Source organism: Numenius arquata, chromosome 7, assembly GCF_964106895.1.
Source record: "Numenius arquata chromosome 7, bNumArq3.hap1.1, whole genome shotgun sequence".
In the NCBI taxonomy this organism is placed as follows: Eukaryota; Metazoa; Chordata; class Aves; order Charadriiformes; family Scolopacidae; genus Numenius; species Numenius arquata.
In genome coordinates, this window is record NC_133582.1 from 27175131 (window position 1) to 27192602 (window position 17472).

The 17472-nt window shown below is 37.6% G+C and overlaps 1 protein-coding gene across 1 annotated transcript in view; it reads left to right on the forward strand.

The window, feature by feature from the left end:
• SLX4IP (SLX4 interacting protein) overlaps window positions 1-17057 on the forward strand; it is a 77648-nt gene extending 60591 nt beyond the window's left edge. The window contains exons 8-9 of the mRNA XM_074150548.1: window positions 13633-13742; window positions 15236-17057. Coding sequence (XP_074006649.1) covers window positions 13633-13742; window positions 15236-16049 — 924 coding nt within the window. The 3' untranslated portion in view covers window positions 16050-17057. The remainder of the gene's footprint in view (window positions 1-13632; window positions 13743-15235) is intronic.
• The last annotated feature ends 415 nt before the right edge of the window (window positions 17058-17472 follow it).

Below are 17472 nucleotides of genomic sequence, written 5' to 3' on the forward strand. Positions count from 1 at the left end.
TAAATATTGTATCCTGAAGGCTTTATCAGTGTCAAAGGCTTATAAATTTTATGTTGCAGTTAACTGCTGATTGTCTCAGGAGAGCTCACATTGACCCAGGTGGCTGCTACATGGCAGGCAGTCCCTTCTGTGCTCACAGTCAGAATTACACGCTGAGGTCTATGTGTATTTTAGTACTTTATTTTAGATGTATTAAAGAACATTTGACCCTTGAAAAAAAAGTTTTTCTTCTACTCATTCAACTTATTATTCCTTTAATATCAATCAAGTTTTTATTTATTATAGTAAGTGCAGTTTTATTATCTTTATTCCTACATTAGTAAGTATCCTTAAACGTCAAAGGATCAAGCAAATGTTTTTCTCTCTCTCAGAAAAAAAAAATAACTGCTTTAGAAGTACTTTACTACATTGAAAATCATTACTTTCTCAGCTTTGTCTTGAAAACTACTTAGATGCTTTAAGTAGAAAATCCTGTCTCTGCATTTTGACTGAGAAATAATTATCTTTTTTTTTTTCTTGCTTAAGTATCTCTTATGAGATATCCAATTCCCCCATTTGGTATTTTTAATCTTCCATAAGAGATGAGAAGTTCTCTTTAGTTTCTTTCACATGATTCTGCATAGTAAGAAGGCGGCAAATGAAAAATATAATATTATGGACTTTAGCTTGACTATTTCAAAATTTGGTCTTTGTCTATGGAAACTTGTTGTTGAAAAAGGGAGTATAAACATTTTAATATTTTAAAATAAATAAATCTCTTACTGGGATCATGACCTAAGCAATAATAAAGTTTTGGGAGTTTGCTTTGCTTGCAGATGCAATACATGTGCACAGAACTGTCTGGAACAGTCAGTGTACTATGTTGGTAGGAGAGAATAAGAAAAAGTTATCCCTAAGCCATCTTTCCTGAATTGAAGAACTAGCAGGATGTGAACAGACTCTCAGGAAGCGTTTTGAAGTATCTTTTTAATTCTTGCCACTCTATCTTAAAAGGTCCACTCCAGACTCTTTTGTTGATCCAGAATTTCTACCGCATGTTAGTACCAGCTTTGTCATATACTCCAGCTCAGTACTTTGCCAAACTAGAGGAGTGTTTGATTGCCACTGAGAGCTAATTTCAAGTTTTTGGCACTCCAGAAGTAAAGGCTAAGGCTCTGCCTTTGTGTGTGTACTTTTCTCTAGGCAATTTAGCAGTAAGTATGCTTGAACTCTAAACTAGACTACAAAAGACCACCCAGAAGACCTTTCTGTTGATATACTCCAGTGTATTCTGTCATGGGCAAAAAATGAGGCATATGTTTTGTTTTCCTCTGTATGTTGTTTAGGTTTGAATATTTTCATAATGTTGCATGCAAGTTCTTTTAAATGTTTAATCAGCTCACACCCTTGGTTTTGAGGGCCTATCTGTGTTTTATAGAAGTAGTTGACTATATGTTAATGGTAACTTTGTCACTTTTTCAGTGTTGCTTAATGTCTCTGTGATTGACTTAGTCAAGACTTAACAGTCTTTTGGGTTGGGTTTATTTTTTTTTTTTAACTGCTTTTATGTTGTTTTACAGTTTGGGTCAAGCTTTCATTCCTTGGCTCTGTCAAGACAAGTCAGGCTCAATGCCCTTCTTTCCCATTACTTGGAACTGGTTTTATGTCAGCCTGATACAGACACATTTCTTTAATTCGTTGCAACTCTCTCTTTCTTCACCAATCTTCAGCACTTTATTCTTTGCATTTTCACCTCCTTTTACAGATATTCTCTATATCTCTGAAATAGACTGTGATTGAACCAAGAGTTTCAAGGGATGTAGCCAGATATGAAATGAAATACTTATGTCCTACATCTTAGGAAAGATCATAATTAGATTGCTTTTGAGATATTCACAAGCACAAACCTTAGCATCAATTGCTGAGAGAAGCAATTTGAAGCCTTCTGTGATGCATCATGTAAGACCAAGGAAAAGGTGGCTTAGGCAGTCTCTCAAATTAACTTTAAGCATAAACTAATAAAAGATTTGAGAGCACTTCTAAAATAAAATAAAAGAAAATCTATTGATATGTAATTTTCTGTGTTCTAAAATCTATTTAGAAACAAGTGTTCCTGTGGTCATATCTAAAAATCAGGCTACAGGCAGTAATAATAATTTTGGAAGAAGGGAAGTCTCTTAAAGAATCTCTTATAGATTCATAGATTGGTCCAGGCCGGAAGGGACCTCCAAAGGTCATCTAGTCCGACCTCCCCGCAGTCAGCAGGGACACCCCCAACTAGACCAGGTTGCCCAGGGCCTCGTCGAGCTTCACCTTGAGTATCTCAAGGGAAGGGCCTCAACCACCTCCCTGGGCAACCTGTTCCAGTGTTCCACCACCCTCATGGTAAAGAATTTTTTCCTAATATCCAATCTAAATCTCCCCTTCTCCAACTTAAAACCATTCCCCCTCATCCTGTCACTGCAGGCCTTTGTAAACAGACCCTCCCCAGCCTTCCTGTAGGCCCCCCTCAGGTACTGGAAGGCCACTATTAGGTCTCCCCGGAGCCTCCTCTTCTCCAAGCTAAACAACCCCAGCTCCCTCAGTCTGTCCTCATAGGAGAGGTGCTCCAGCCCCCTGATCATTTTGGTGGCCCTCCTCTGGACCCGCTCCATCAGGTCCATGTCCTTTCTATATTGAGGGCTCCAGACCTGCACACAGTACTCCAGGTGAGGTCTCACCAGAGCAGAGTAAAGTGGCAGAATCACCTCTCTGGATCTGCTGGCAACACATCTCTTGATGCAGCCCAGGATGTGATTGGCCTTCTGGGCTGCGAGAGCACATTGCCTGCTCATGTCCAGCTTCTTGTCAATCAGCACCCCCAAGTCCCTTTCCTCAGGGCTGCTTTCTAATACCTCATCCCCCAGTCTGTATTTATACTGAGGATTGTTTCTTCCCAGGTGCAGAATCCTGCACTTGCTTTTGTTGAACCTCATGAGGTTCATCTGGGCCCACCTCTCCAGCCTGTCCAGGTCCCTCTGGATGACATCCCGTCCCTCTGGTGTATCGACAACACCACACAGCTTGGTGTCATCTGCAAATGCTGATGGTGCTCTCAATCCCTCTGTCTATGTCTTTGATAAAAATGTTAAACAGTACTGGTCCCAGGACGGACCCTTGAGGGACACCACTAGTCACTGCAAGAACTGCAAGTCACTCTTGAAGAACTTGCTGTATTACAGAAACAATACAGCAAGTTATTGAAAATACATAAGCAAATTGGAAGTCTCAAGGAAAAGATGGAAGAATAGCTTGGCTGATTAATGCTGAGTTTAAACATAAAACCATTGTTTCCTCTTTTGCCAAACTATGTTTGTAATCTTTAATAGTTTTATCTTGAAAAAGAGGACAGTTTTGGGAACATGGCAAAAGAGGAAACCCAGGGCAATATGTAAGAGCTCTGGAGAGATTAGTCATCTTTTGTCAATGACGACATTTTCTTGATGATTATTATGTAGAGAGTTAAAATGGAAAATTGAAAACAGGTTATCTGAAGAAACAGTGGAAATGGAAATGGGTGGAAGGCTTATTGGAGGCTTGCGAGCATTTGAAAATATGCTAACAATGCAGTATTCATTGATAACGCATTGGCTTTATACTAGAATCTATGAGAGGAAGCAGTTATAGGGAAAGCATGAAGGAAGTTAAGCTAATGATGATATTAAAGTGGAAATTTGAAATCACAAATCATATGAAATCAGAAAAGAAAATGGGGAGTAGGAGAGCCTATCTTGATTTAAAAGATCTCAAAGTTTCCACTGAGCCTTGTTAAGAAGTTACGTAGAATATTTTACCAGAAAAAAAAAAGATTATTTTCCAAACAGGATATTAGTCTCTTAAAGAAAAAAAAAAAAAAAAAAAGAACAAAAACACCTACGTAGGTATGCAAGGAGGAGAAAAACGCTAAAGATATGCCCTCTGCTTATTAAAACCCCAACAGAGAAATAAAAGCAAACTATTTAATCATCTTCATACAAGTCTGATTTTATAAATCGTGTCATTGTAGCATACTTCAGGTACATTAGACGGTTCTCTTTCTTAAAACTCGTGTTGTAAGACCATCAGTGACAAGATTTGCTTGGATTTTGATTATGCTGGGAAGAGTCTTCCCGCTCTTTCATGAAAACATACACTTAACTGTAATTAACAGGTGACAACATTAGAGTATATGTTGCTAGAATAGCGTGTCTATTGGAGGTAGAACGAAAACTTTTCAGATAGCAGCAATTTGTAAATATTAGTAGAAGACTTTGTGTGGAATTTAGTTATCTTAAATACTTTGAAGACTATTGTTAAGTGATATCAGATTGGGTAGGGGAAGAAGGAAATGCTCTGAAATACAATTGCACAATTCACACTGTGTAAGTACTAATCTTGGCATGGAACTATGTGTGTATATATGCGTGTGTGTGTATATAATATGTATGTAAAAAAGATCACAGTTAAACTACTGTAATAGTGGGCTACTACTGAAAAGGTCAGTCCACATCCCCTCTAGTTCCAGCTATATATTCTTTTCCTTTCTGGTTACAAAGGACTAAGTGATTCTTCAGTTGAGAATGAATTAGTTCATTGACTTGATCCAGCAGAAAACTATTTGTTTGTGGAGTTTCTCTGTTTTTTATTAGAGGATTAGTTTTCTGTCATGTCAGTTCACTGATTCAACTCATCCTGTACCCACACAGTTGCCAAGTGTGACACAAAAAATGTTGCAGGAGCGTGCAGCCAGGATTTGGATAAAGAGAGCAGAACCACTCCTTTAGGTAGCAGCTGATAGTTCCCCTGGTTTGGAAGCAGCATCCAAAACACTTTAATGTTACATTTGTTGTATGATGGTTTTTGATTTCATTATCATTTTTAAATTTCATAAAATCTAGTTTTCATGTGATTTCAGATAATGTGCTTAATTCTTTTAACTTGATATCAAGTTAATATTGATATTAAGTTAATTATTAGCTTGATATTAACTTGATATTAAACTGTAGTTTGGTAACTGTACAAACAGTGTTCACTACTTTTTTCAGAAAGATAGAGAGGAGAAACTGCAGACTAATGAACCCTGTAGTTCCCTATATACCTCATAGTGGAAAAGACTAAAGAACTGCTTTTCTCTTTGGTGAGTTTTCTCTTTTGACACTTAAAGCTTTTTTCTACTCATCCTTCATATTCTGCTAGAGCTGATGTAAGATTGATGGTACTGAAACATGCAGTCCCTCCCACCTTCTCTTCTCTTTTCTTGGCCATGCATTGTTGTCCTCAGTGTCTGACAGTGCTGGCAAGTGTGGGAAGCTGGGTTAATTCATTGATCCCTCTGAAAACAAAGGTTGGGGTTTTTTTGTTTTGGGGGTTTTTGTTTGTGTGGTTAGCTTTCAGCTGGATCACTTAGGTCAGGCTCTCACTGCATGGCTGCATAAACGCTAGTGTTGATACAGAGACTTGGCAGGACCATCTGTTGGGTAAGGGTGAGATTTCCCTTTCAATGTTAGGATAGCTTTAAATTAGCTTGAATCATAAAACTGCTTTCTCTGAGAAACTACATCGCAAAGTAATGATACTAACATCTTTGACTTGGTCATAAAGAAGAATGCTTCAGCAGTTTTACAATATTCCCTTTTGTCCCAGCTGCCTGCCTCTTCTCCTTGGAGATTACCACTCCTATAGCTGAGTTTGCCAAAAGGGCTGTGTGCCTATATCTCATCTTGCTGCATATCACGGTCTTGTGGATTCATGCAAACCAAACTTTCCTGGTTTTTAAGCTAGCGCCTTGAGTTGCGGGTGGGAGCAGCTGGGGCAGGTGTGTGCGCTCCCTTCTGCCAACCCTGCAGTGGGGGTAGGAACCTCCTGCAAAAGGGGAGGGAGGATACCCGAGAGCAGTAATGCTGTGAGTTGCCTCAGTGAGATTTGTCTGAACTTGTCTTAGTTTCTTCTTATAGCTTACAAACTGACTGATTTATTTTCTGCATGGCAAAAGTTTAATAGCTGTCTGCTGTTTGTTATATTAATGATCCAGAGAAGTGGACAAATGATGAAATGAAATCTGACACAATTATTTCAATTAGTCAAGACTAGAGAAGGCTGTGGAGAATTTCAGAGAAACTTCTCAGAGCTGGGTAGAGGGGCATTAGGACTGTAAATTAAAATCATCTGTTGATAAATGCACAGCATTTTTACTGAAAAGAGCAATTACAGTGTTCATGCATACTGCTGAGTGAATTAACTGTACGATCTCTGGAAAAAGGCCGAGAAATTGCTATAAGTAACTGATTTGAAAATCTTTGTTCCGAGGCATTATTTATCTGAAGAGCAGACAGAATATTAGAGTATATATGGAATGAAACAAAAATTAATACTTAAATTGTCTTAAAGCCAGTGAGTTGAATACATCTTCAGTAAAAGATTATGTGCTTCTCATTGTGCAAAGCCCAAATGAAGGATAGCAGAAATGCAAAAGGTCCTGCAACTGCAGTATAAATGATTAAGCTCATAAAATGGTTTCCATGTGAAGCAATCTTGAAAAAGTAGGGACAAATTGAGTAATCTTTTACTGATTTTGGTAGTTGCTTCTTATATGAGTGCTCCAGTTGATTTAAATGTAACTACTTAGCAGCGTTCACAAGATCTCATTTGTCAAAGTCTTGTGGTTATTTAAGATATTATCATCTGTCATCATCCCTTCACCTCCCTCATTTTCCTCTCCCCTCTCACCCTCTTGCTGTCACAGCTTATGCTGGTGGTTAATGCAGAGTTGAGCTGAGTTTCTGGAATTTGCCCTGAATGATGTTCTTTCCTCTCTGCGGACTTTGAGAGGACGGGCACCTCCAGCAAAGGTGCAGGGTGGAAGGCTGGCAGTAATAATCTTTAAAGCTACAGTGAGCTAAAGTTTTTATTTAGCTCCTGTGCATCTGTTAGATTTTGATGACTCTAGGAATTAAAAATATTTAAATCACTTCAGGTTTTGATAATAACTGTCTGTATTGCTGTTGGGCAAAGAATATTTGACGGATTATTTTTTTTTAATTGTTTTAAAGAGCAATCAGTTCCTCAGCCTTCAGCAGAAATTGGTTATGACTAGTAGGAATTTCATAACTTGACTGAACAGTAAGCTGAAATATATGATGGCAAAGTTCACAAGAGGATTTTTTAACAATTTGTAATGAAATTATTTGGAGGGACACATCCTCAGTGTGAGCTCAGAAATCTTGGGGGCTTTAGGAGTAGTGGGCTCTGTTTTGGAAACCAAGCTAAAACATTGACTAAATTGTTGAAGAGTAATTATCTCCTGGGCTGTGCAGTTTTGCCTATTTTACATATTTTGCTTCTGTATAACCAGCAAGATCAAGAGTATTAGTTATTCTTTCCAAGACCTCCTGCAGTTGTTAAACAGTGTTGTAATTGTTTAAAGAGAACAGTTGTTATTTAAAATTAACGTATTCTTTTCCATATTTTTTTTTCTGCAAGAATTGAAGGTTTAAGTATATGAATCACGTTGTTGTATACATCATCTACTCTAAGTAGTCTTCTGTTATGTCATATAACCCATGCTGTATCTGGAAGGATAAATAGAAAGTTTACTTCAGTATTACTGGTAGGTATTCAGACATCTGTACTGGCTGACTCTGATACCCATTTAGATTTGGTAGGCAGATAGAGGATCCTCATGTCAGACTGTTAGAAGCTGTAGTACAGGATACCAGGAGTGCCTTGCTATTTCAGATACTCATGTGACAATTGAGTTGTAGGTTCCTTCCCTCATGGTTTGTAAGTTGGTGAAAGGGGTCAAGTTCCACATAAAATTGCTATCTTCTTAATTTATAAAAAAAGTCTTTAAGTCTTTAAAGTATATCCTGCATGCACGTCCTCTTTCATAACTACTGGAAGCAGGAACCTTAAAATTGAGGGGAAAGGCTAGCTAAAGATGCATTCTTCTAAGACATTGGTTTTCTTAAAAAAAATAAAATTCAGCATTAGTACGCTTTACGTTTTTTGTCAGTGTCTTTGAGAGAAGTTATTTTGGTTGAAAAGCTATTGTCTTTTCCTCCATTTCTTATCAGTGGACATTTTCTCTGAAGATAGAATCTGAGTCTTGTAGCATCAGTATATAAAATCAGAATGATTAATAGCTCAATTACTTAACATTAATTTTAACGCTTTTTGCCTTCAAGCACATACACACAGCATGTATCACGTGCTTCTAAGTATGTAAATAAATCGTTTGTTTCAGAAGAACCTTCTGTGGCTTTAGAAAGTGTTATGTATGTTCTTGCTATCTGTTACAGATGTGTATCAATTTGTAAAACGCCCCCCATGTAACTTAGTTGTTTTATGCCATTGACAGCTTATTAGTAATTTTTCTATTTTCCATTACCTAGCAAGCATTCAAACACAAAACTGGATAACTCTGTTTTTCCTACATTCAGAATAGTCTGGGATTCCTGCTAGATGTAAAATACAATTAAAATCCAAACAAAAGACTTCAAAAGCAAGAAGGCATTTTCCTCACAGAAGTCATATGTGTTAAGGTAATCTGATGATGCTTTGGGGACCTTTGGAGAGTTTGGAATTGCCAGGACTTATGTATAGAGTGAGAAACCTGAGTTCACACCTTGTATTTTGAGAAAGTGGAATGTGCATCACAGGGTCTTGTACGAGATTGGGCCAGCTCTTGGACTAAATAGTACAGACCATAGGGACTCTTGACAAGCAAAAACATAATAGTTAAAAATCCATGATGTCAAATCAAAATGAGTTTTGGTAGCAGATAGTGAAGACTGTACTGATCCAGCAGTTAGATTTTGCTTTCTGTGCTAGGACACAGACAGGTTATACAGTTCTGCTTCTTACCGGACAGATGCAGTTTTCTCTGGTTCTTTCTTCAATTTCAATCTTGGAAAGAATGAATTTTTTAAAACCACCAGCATTCCTTAAAAATACCTATTTCAAATGGAAAATCAGTACTCCCATACATAACATGGAATGATCCTTAATGTTTTTTTAGTGGAACTTACTGACATATACAGCAGGACAGTCCATTTTAAAATGTAGAGCAATGTTCTACAAGTCCACTCAAAGAACTGTATTTCATGTTGAGAATAACATGCATTTCCGTACTTGGAAAACTTCTGTGAATGTTTTATGATGTGGTAGGAGTTCATAAGTAGAATTGCTAAGACAGATACATCACTACATTGGTAAAGCTGAAAAATCTGTCATGAAATTGTGGGTAGCTTTTCCTTCATGTGGGATGGGAGAGCGCAGAAGACTAGACCCAAAGTCCTGTCTCTGTCGATTTTCTATCAGTTAGATGATAGTATCTGATCCATCCTTCACCGGCAAGCCTCCGCACTTGCTTTAGGAGCCCTTTTCTGTTTATCAGATTGGAAAAGTCCTGTCTGACCTCTCTTATCTGCCAATCATCTATTAGAAATGTTCTGAGCCCTAAAGGTTATCTTAGATGGTTGAGCTCATGATACTGATTAGAGTGACATTAAGAGAAATCATGCAATTGCAAGCTCACGTAAAGCTCCCCTAAATAACGGTTTCTGTCTGGTTCCTTTTACTAGTTTATAGTATATATATACTGTGTGTATATATATATAGTATATATATAGTCTATATATAGTATAGTATATCGATAGATATATATAGCTATATATAGTATAGTATGTCTATATATAGTATATATATAGTCAATGTACTATGGTCTGTAGTATATATAGTCTAGTTACTATAATTTTAGTCACTTGTGTGTGCCTACTATAATACTTTATTTCATTTCTTCATCTACATTATTATATTGAGAGTCTCCTTCTGTATGGCGCACTGATGCTAAATTTGATTTATTGGACCCATTGATGTTTTCTATTAAGTGTTTTTTGATGAGCAAGTTGAACCACGTTGATAAATGCAATTCAGAAATAATGTGTGGCTTTTTATTCTGTTTTTTTGGGTTTTGTTTTGTTTTGGTTTTTTTTGTTGTTAACCAGACACGATACTTAATTATCCCTTAATGTTACTGCATTGGTACACAAGCATGTGCAACTGTTATCCTGAGCATAGTAAGAGACAACTAGAAAGTATGAAACCATATGAGAGGCAGGAAGGGGGGCAGTGTTGTTCACTTGAGAAATCTTTCTTTCAGCCCAGCATTCCAAACCCTAGACTGAAAAAAAATCAATATTTGTATGAGTATTATTGTGAGGCTGAAAAGGCCAAACCTTTCACTCTTTTTCAGGATAACGAGTTGTAAGGATTCTTCACAAATGCACATCCATGAGCAGTTCTTTTACAGGTATTTAATGCTGTATTGCTGAATTCATCTGCCTGGAGAGATCTGCAGATGGCAGTCACCACTTTTATATTTTTGAGCATTTCTTTTTCATTTTGAGTGAGATAGTAAGTTGAGTAAGAGAGTGAAAGAATTTTCAATTTGATGAGCCTTAAAGCAAGTATATTGCGTGCCTAATGGTCATGTTTCTCTGTAGGTCTTAATGGAGGGTGTTTTTTTTTCCCCAGACATCTCTTTGGATAAATACTAGGGATCTTAAAATCAAGTTTTGAGAGGCCAGTATTATGAGCTGGTAAGGTAGCAAGACTCTGTAAGCTGCATTTCTTCAGGCCCTTCTTTGCCCAGTTTTAGTGACAAAAAGGAGTGAGCTTATCCTAGGATTTTAAGAGCACATATTTCTAATAGAACTTGGCAGTTCAAGGGCTAAAGAAGCATTTTAATCTTTTGTGCCCACCCAGTCTCCATACAAATGTAAATATGTCTGTCTTTAACAATTTGCCAAGAAATGTGGTTTTAATTTGTTAGCAGCAGTCCCACTCCCTGCAGCTCTTTCAGAGTCAAGTCACAAGTCTGGCGGTGCTTTGACGTTTTTCTCTGTCATGGTGTCATTGTTTATATGATGTCTGCTTCTGCTGTCCTCCTTTTTATGCCTGGAATATTTTTCTTTAATTATTTCACTGCCTAAAAGGAATTTGGGATTACTAGACAGGATGAGAGCAGATTAGCTTTTTTTCTTTCTTTAACAAGTCCTGAGGTTCCCATAGGAAATAAATAGTATTCCCAAAACAGACAGTGTTTTTTATTTTTTTTTAATTAAACTAAAATTATTAAGTCTAATAAAGAAAATAAAGGAAGTATCACCAATAATGGCTGAGTGTCTTAGTAGTATATGGAGTGCCCATTGTTGTTATTTATGACTCTCTCTGCCTTCTATTGTGGACTTATTCCAGCCTTAGGGAGTTTACATCACTCCTAATAGCAAAAGGCTCTCTGGTTCCCACAGAGTCTTTCAAAGACTGACTCATATGCCTTATGTTAATTGTTCAGCTCTCAAAATACAGCACTTACAGGGTGTGGTTCCAAGGGGAAAATCTACTGTACTTAGAGGGCATGTTCAGAAGTGTTTCACATATAAATCATTCTGATTTTTAATTTTTTTAATGCCTTAACCCTTTTCTGTCACTGCTTTATGTGATAAGTCATTTGAAAATAAAATAAAAGGTTGACGATGGCATAGTGAGGGAATGTGTTAGTCCTTCAACTCTGGACCATTGACTCCAGTCTGACTCAACTCACAAGTGACATGGCTTCGTCATCTTTGCCTCTCTCCGGGGTCTGCTCTTCACACCGTGGCATGACGGTACACTCCAGGCAATGAACATGCACTGTTCATAATCAGATGCAAGTTAGAACTGAGGTTTATTGCTTACCTGCAGTAGTGAGTACGTGTGGACAGGAACTGTCCCCAGCCCTCCTGTGGGTTTTGTACAAAGTGGTACTTTCCATGCATTGCTTACCATATCTACAAGGATTGCCGTAGTGGACTGGTGATCCTGTCACGGTCTGCTGTGTCAAGGACTGAAGAAGATTTAATAGAATTAGCCTTACCAGTTACCATAAAGCAGAAATTCAAATGCTTCTGCTTGTGCTCCTGTTCTCTGGCTAAGTAAGAGTGCTCTCCAGCTGCTTCCATGCAGCATGATTGTGCAAGATCCTCCAGCCTGAGTTGTGTTAGCGTTACTGGAAATCAGAATAGTTTCTACAGACTTTACAGTTAAGAGTACGTGTCTTCTCTTAAAATTGGCAAAGCTCTTGAGTATAGTAATAATATTCCCTTCTTTAATAGTTTACAAAATATGAAAATGTATTTAGTCAAATTAGGGGAGTCCATACCTCTAACAACAATAGAAGGAGCAATTAATCCCTCAGATTAAACTAGTTAGGCTTGATTTCTGAGGTTGAAATCACATTGCATGTATGTCTCGTGTCTTCTGCCTGCCATAAACACACATGTTGCACCTTTAGTGGACAGAACTTCATGCATCTAGCAATACACACAAGCACGTTTGCGTAATTTGCCTCTGAAAGGAAGGCTCCACACAGCTATAGTTTTTTAAACTGCCGGAATGGCTTTATTTCTTTGCCTGACTACCCTCTTTCTGCTTACAAAATAGGAAATTATTTTCACTGGCTTATTCTTCTGGAAAGAGTGGTGAGGTTTACCCCCTCTCCATTAAAATAGGAATAAAAATTAAAATGGACAGGACTTAATCCCCTGTAGGTGACAGGTTCCTGAGTGGTGTTCCAGGCAGCGGTCATGTACACGCTTTGGCCTTGCTCCTCCACAGTCCCTCTCTACTTTCTTCAGTTCTTTCATACCACCCAGCTCCAGTGTGCTGGCTTCATAGTGCAGAGCAAGAAACTGTATGAATAAGTACTCCCTGCGTTTGATGAGCCTTGATCAGAAGTTGCATCATGCAGGCTGATGAAGAAAAATGCTACCAAATAAAAGGAGACGCACAAAGTCTCTTCTCTTCTTGACTTTGCCACATTTTTTCTCTCCTTTCCGTAGCCTCAGAGATAGTACTTTTTTTTTAAGTATGTGGTAGTTAATAGTGAAGTCAGTAAATGGCTCTTCTCTCATTGAGATTGTTTCCTTGTGAAAGGAAATGCTCACAGCTTGAAGAAAAAGAGCATTTTCCTTCCCTCCCTCTCGCCCCAATCTCGTATTATATAAAACCATGGTGTTGCTGTTAGCTGAGACCAGAAAGAATTCCCTTGTTGTCCTGTGGTAGCCAACTTCTACAAGCTGTGAGCGTTTGAATGTTAGTATTAAAAGTTTTAACCCTTACCTTCTTATATGAGCAAATAACACTCTCTATATTTTTTTGTAAGTATGGAAAATTATGGGAATTCTTCTGAGAATAAGTGTATAGACCACTGCGCCAGTCAGTCTCTTCAGAAAAAAACCTGACAAACATGCTCCTGTCTGCAAGAGAGATTCCTGGCATTTGTCACAGTTTGAGCCACAAAGATGTCAAATATTTGCCAACAGTTTCCTCAGATGGTTTGGAAAGCTAGATCCTTTACATTGCAGTCTTGTTTGTTTGCGGTATATTTTAGCATATGAAATATGTTCATTGGGAGTCTGAAAGGGGAGGGAACTGACTAGACTAACAAATATTAAAAGATTAAAAATAATTCTGTTTCTCTTAGACTGCTCAGATCAAAATAATAAAGAACATCTGTAAGTCTTAGTATTAGAAATGGAGTTTTATGTTGAATAATCATAGCTTGATGTTTTAAACCTGTATTTTCTTTTGGAGCAGAAAGAAGAACTTTCCAATGGGATGTCTGAATATTTTACGGAGTCTGCTGAGAACAAGAAGCTTAAGATTAGTCTGAATGAACGGACAAAGCAAGACATCTTGAAAGAAATGTATGTCACTATTCTTTGTAAGGTGTTAAATTTATAATCTGGTAAAATTTTGGTAAATAGAATCTAGCCCATGTAATAAAACTTCAAATACTATAAACTCCTTTATGAAAGATTATTTTAAATTACTAAGAAACTATTTATTGTAGTGGAGCTTATTTACTCTAGTGTGGATAAGCACATAAAATGATCATCATTGTTTTGTACAGCATGAAAAAAAATATTAGAATCCAAATCTTGCATAGCACTAGGCAGAATAAAAACAGGGTGTTTTTTCCTTGAATGAAGCTCTGAGCCAAAATAAACGTGATGTTAGAATCTGGTGAAAACCACCAGATTTTGTTCATTTTGAGAGTCTGCAGTGTACCACTGTATTAGTCTGGATCTTTGGTCACAATTAAAGTGTGTCCTCATGTAGTGGATGGAGAGGGTTAGTTGGTCAGCTGAACATTTTCCTGGTCCTCTGCTGTACTAGGATGCCATTCTTACTTGCGCAAGCTGCCGGTAGCCCCAAATCAACTGTGGAATCAGGGATTTGCTGTGAGCCCTGGCAACTTTTCTTTTTACCTGTGTTGTCTCATCTATTTTGTCTTTAGAAATGAGATTAGATTTGGAGGTATGCTGCCTCTATCTATTTTGGAGGAGACCCCTTTCTGAAGAGTTAGATATGCTGACCTGGGAACTGCTTGGCATCAGCAGAGCAGCGGTCTCAGCATGGGACAATCTATAGCAGTATCTTTAGACTCAAAGTCTTATGTAGGCAGCTACAATACTTGTGCATAAAGTTCATTTTACAGCCTATGTGAAATCCAGATTTCTAGGTAACACACTGCTGAGGAGCGTTTATGTACTGACACTCCATCATGTCCCTTGTGATTCCTATTCCTTTAGAATGTCATCTATTTGCATTACCTAAGTCTTTCCCAGATGAATGGGCTTGATATTAGATGAGTAGTGGTTAACTTTAAAGTAATGCTTTGAAATGTCCTGGGAAAAATTCCAGAGGAACATTCTAAAATAGAGATTAGAAACTCTCACACAGACACACACATGCTGCATCTCCGTGCCTGCCCCCCTCTCTTCTTTAGATACACATTATGCATGTGAATATATGGGAATGGTTTGAAATCATTTAGGCACTTATGAAATACTATTTTATCTAGCCTGTTTGGGAAGGAATTCAATATACTTATGCAGTGTTGACCTTTAACATCTGTAATGAATCCAGTTCTGCCTCTTGGAATAGAATGAGAACTCCTTAATGGCTTAGTCATTAATAAATAGGGTTCCCCTAGTGCACTGGAAAATCAGATGGATAACACTTGATATTACCCACGCTAGACAAACATTACTGCTTGTCAACATGATATACAGGGCTTTTTTCCACATTCAGAAAGAGGGTTGCCCTAGTGGTGTTTCAGAGTTTATAAAAAGGGAGGATTGAGGCACTAAAGATTCTTTTTTTAATTTAAAAACAAAATTATTTTTTATTGCAGTGTGAAAAGGACAAAAACAAGGAAATGTAGCACAAGCAAACCTCAAATCACCAAGGACTCCAAGAAAGCGTATCTTGGCTCAGTGGACTCGCAGACAGGGAACAGAAAGAACGACTGTCAAACTTCTCTCAGTCCTCAATCTGAAGTGAAATGTAGGCGTACAGGACAGCTAAAGGACTGCATAACTACAGCTGTGAGCAGCTTGGAGCTTCCTGTTTTAGAGCTGGAAAATCATGTTAATCAGAGACAGCCAGATGATGTTAGCAGCCAGCAAAAACCTCACTCTGTGGAGTGGTTGAAGTCGAGTCTTCTAAGCGAGAACCCCCCTTGTAGCTATGAGTCAGCACTGCTAGGTCCAAAACAAAGTCAAAAAGTGACCAAAACACAGGCTCAACAAAAGAGCTGTGGTTCAGAAGGAAACTTCTGGAAAAAAGTGTCCTCTGAAGGGGCTTCTTTAATTCCTAGCAATACAGAAATGAGTAAATGCAATGATGATTGTTTAGGTTCTTTCCTGGAGGAGAAGACCCCGCTTAATTCAAGATTGTTTTCTAAACAAGACATGACAAAGAGTACCACGTCTGATGAGGAGTCACTAACTTTGGGAAAAATCCTCTCCCGGCCTCTTTCTGTGAGGAACAATATTGTACAGACAAACAAAACTGAGCCAAGCACAACCATACAAGAATTGCCTGTGATGCCATCATCTTGTTTAGAACTGCAGCCTGAGTCTTCAGAGAAGCTTGCCCAAAAAAGAAAAAAAGAAGTTGAAAATGGTCTCAGGAAGTTAAAACTGCAAAGGCTTAAGAAGTCATAGAGTCTGAAATATTACCTTGATGGCATGGGTGGACAGCCAAATTTGTGTTTGGAAAGCATATGCAAAAAGTAGGGAGCAATTCAAAATATTGAACAATAATAAAAGTACAAAGTCAAAATTAGATAAAACTTTTTAAGGAAGCGTAGTCAACTGGAGTATCTTAGTCATTTGGAACTGTAATGAAGGTAATTCTGTCCAGTCTTTTGAAATTAGTCATAAATATTGTATGAACCGGTGTAATATTTATAGAAAGAAAAATTTCTTATAATATTTACTAAGCAAAACTTTAGATCTATCTATGTTTTAGTACCGTTAAAAAGTCATAGCAGCTGATGACAGCAAAAGTTAAAACTGCTTTCATGATCTGTTAGCAGCTGCAGTTATTCAGTGTTTGGCTTGTTTCTGAACCCGTAGTTTATTTTAGTAAAAATTAATCCTTTCTTTCTCTGTGTTAGGAAGTTCATGGTTTATTCATATATCTTTACAACAGTAAGGCGAACTGAGGTTATTTCAAATAAATCTTTAACCAGGATTTAATGTTGCTGATAATTTGAGGCCCACCTTTTCAGTGAGATTTCGAAATAACTATAGTTTGTGCTTGTGCAGTTTTAATGCACGACGAAACGAATAATATGCAGTACAAACAATATGAACCTGTAACAACTAAACCAAGTTGTGGGCACAAGTGATCATGCATTCGCTCCTTGGAAAAAGAAGATTAATTTTATATGTGTAGTCACCTGGATGTGCAATATTGCTGTTGGGAAAAGTTCATCATCGTGCATTCATGTTTCAAAATCAGGCCTTTTAGTCTGCAATGACTGTTTTTCTGGTGTTAGCGATACCCAAGTTATTTCTTATTTTAAGATAGAAATAATTTTTAAATGTACAGTGCTTTTTAATACTGCTTTTGTAACTTGTATACCGATGTACTAAGGAAATGTAACTTTTTATTTCATGCTTATCTTTTTAAAATGTTTAAAATAAAATTATAAGCAATTTTCTTTCATCACTCTCTCAAAAACATCTTTTGTGAAGCAATTTTGAAAAATCCTACTGACATGCACTTATGAGTGTGGGTATCCTCTTTTAGGTTAAGAAGAGGATTCCCATCCATAAGCATTAGATTGGTAGTGTAATGCAGGTCCTTAAGAGAGTTAGCAGCTCAGCAGTTGACAGCAAGACACTGCCAATGGAGCAGCATCTTTCTGCTATAAACAAATTCTGCTTTTGCGATAAATCAAAAAGATTCTGCATGCATGCTATAAGCCGTTTTCTCTTTTTTCTTTCAGCCTGTTTGTGTGATGTTTCTCACGGTGCTTTGCAGTAGATAATGCTTACCAATCTTCAGGCTCTGCAAAAACGTCTTTCCTAATAACAAGCAAAACCGAGGCTGCAAATGAACCTGGGTATGGAGGAAGAA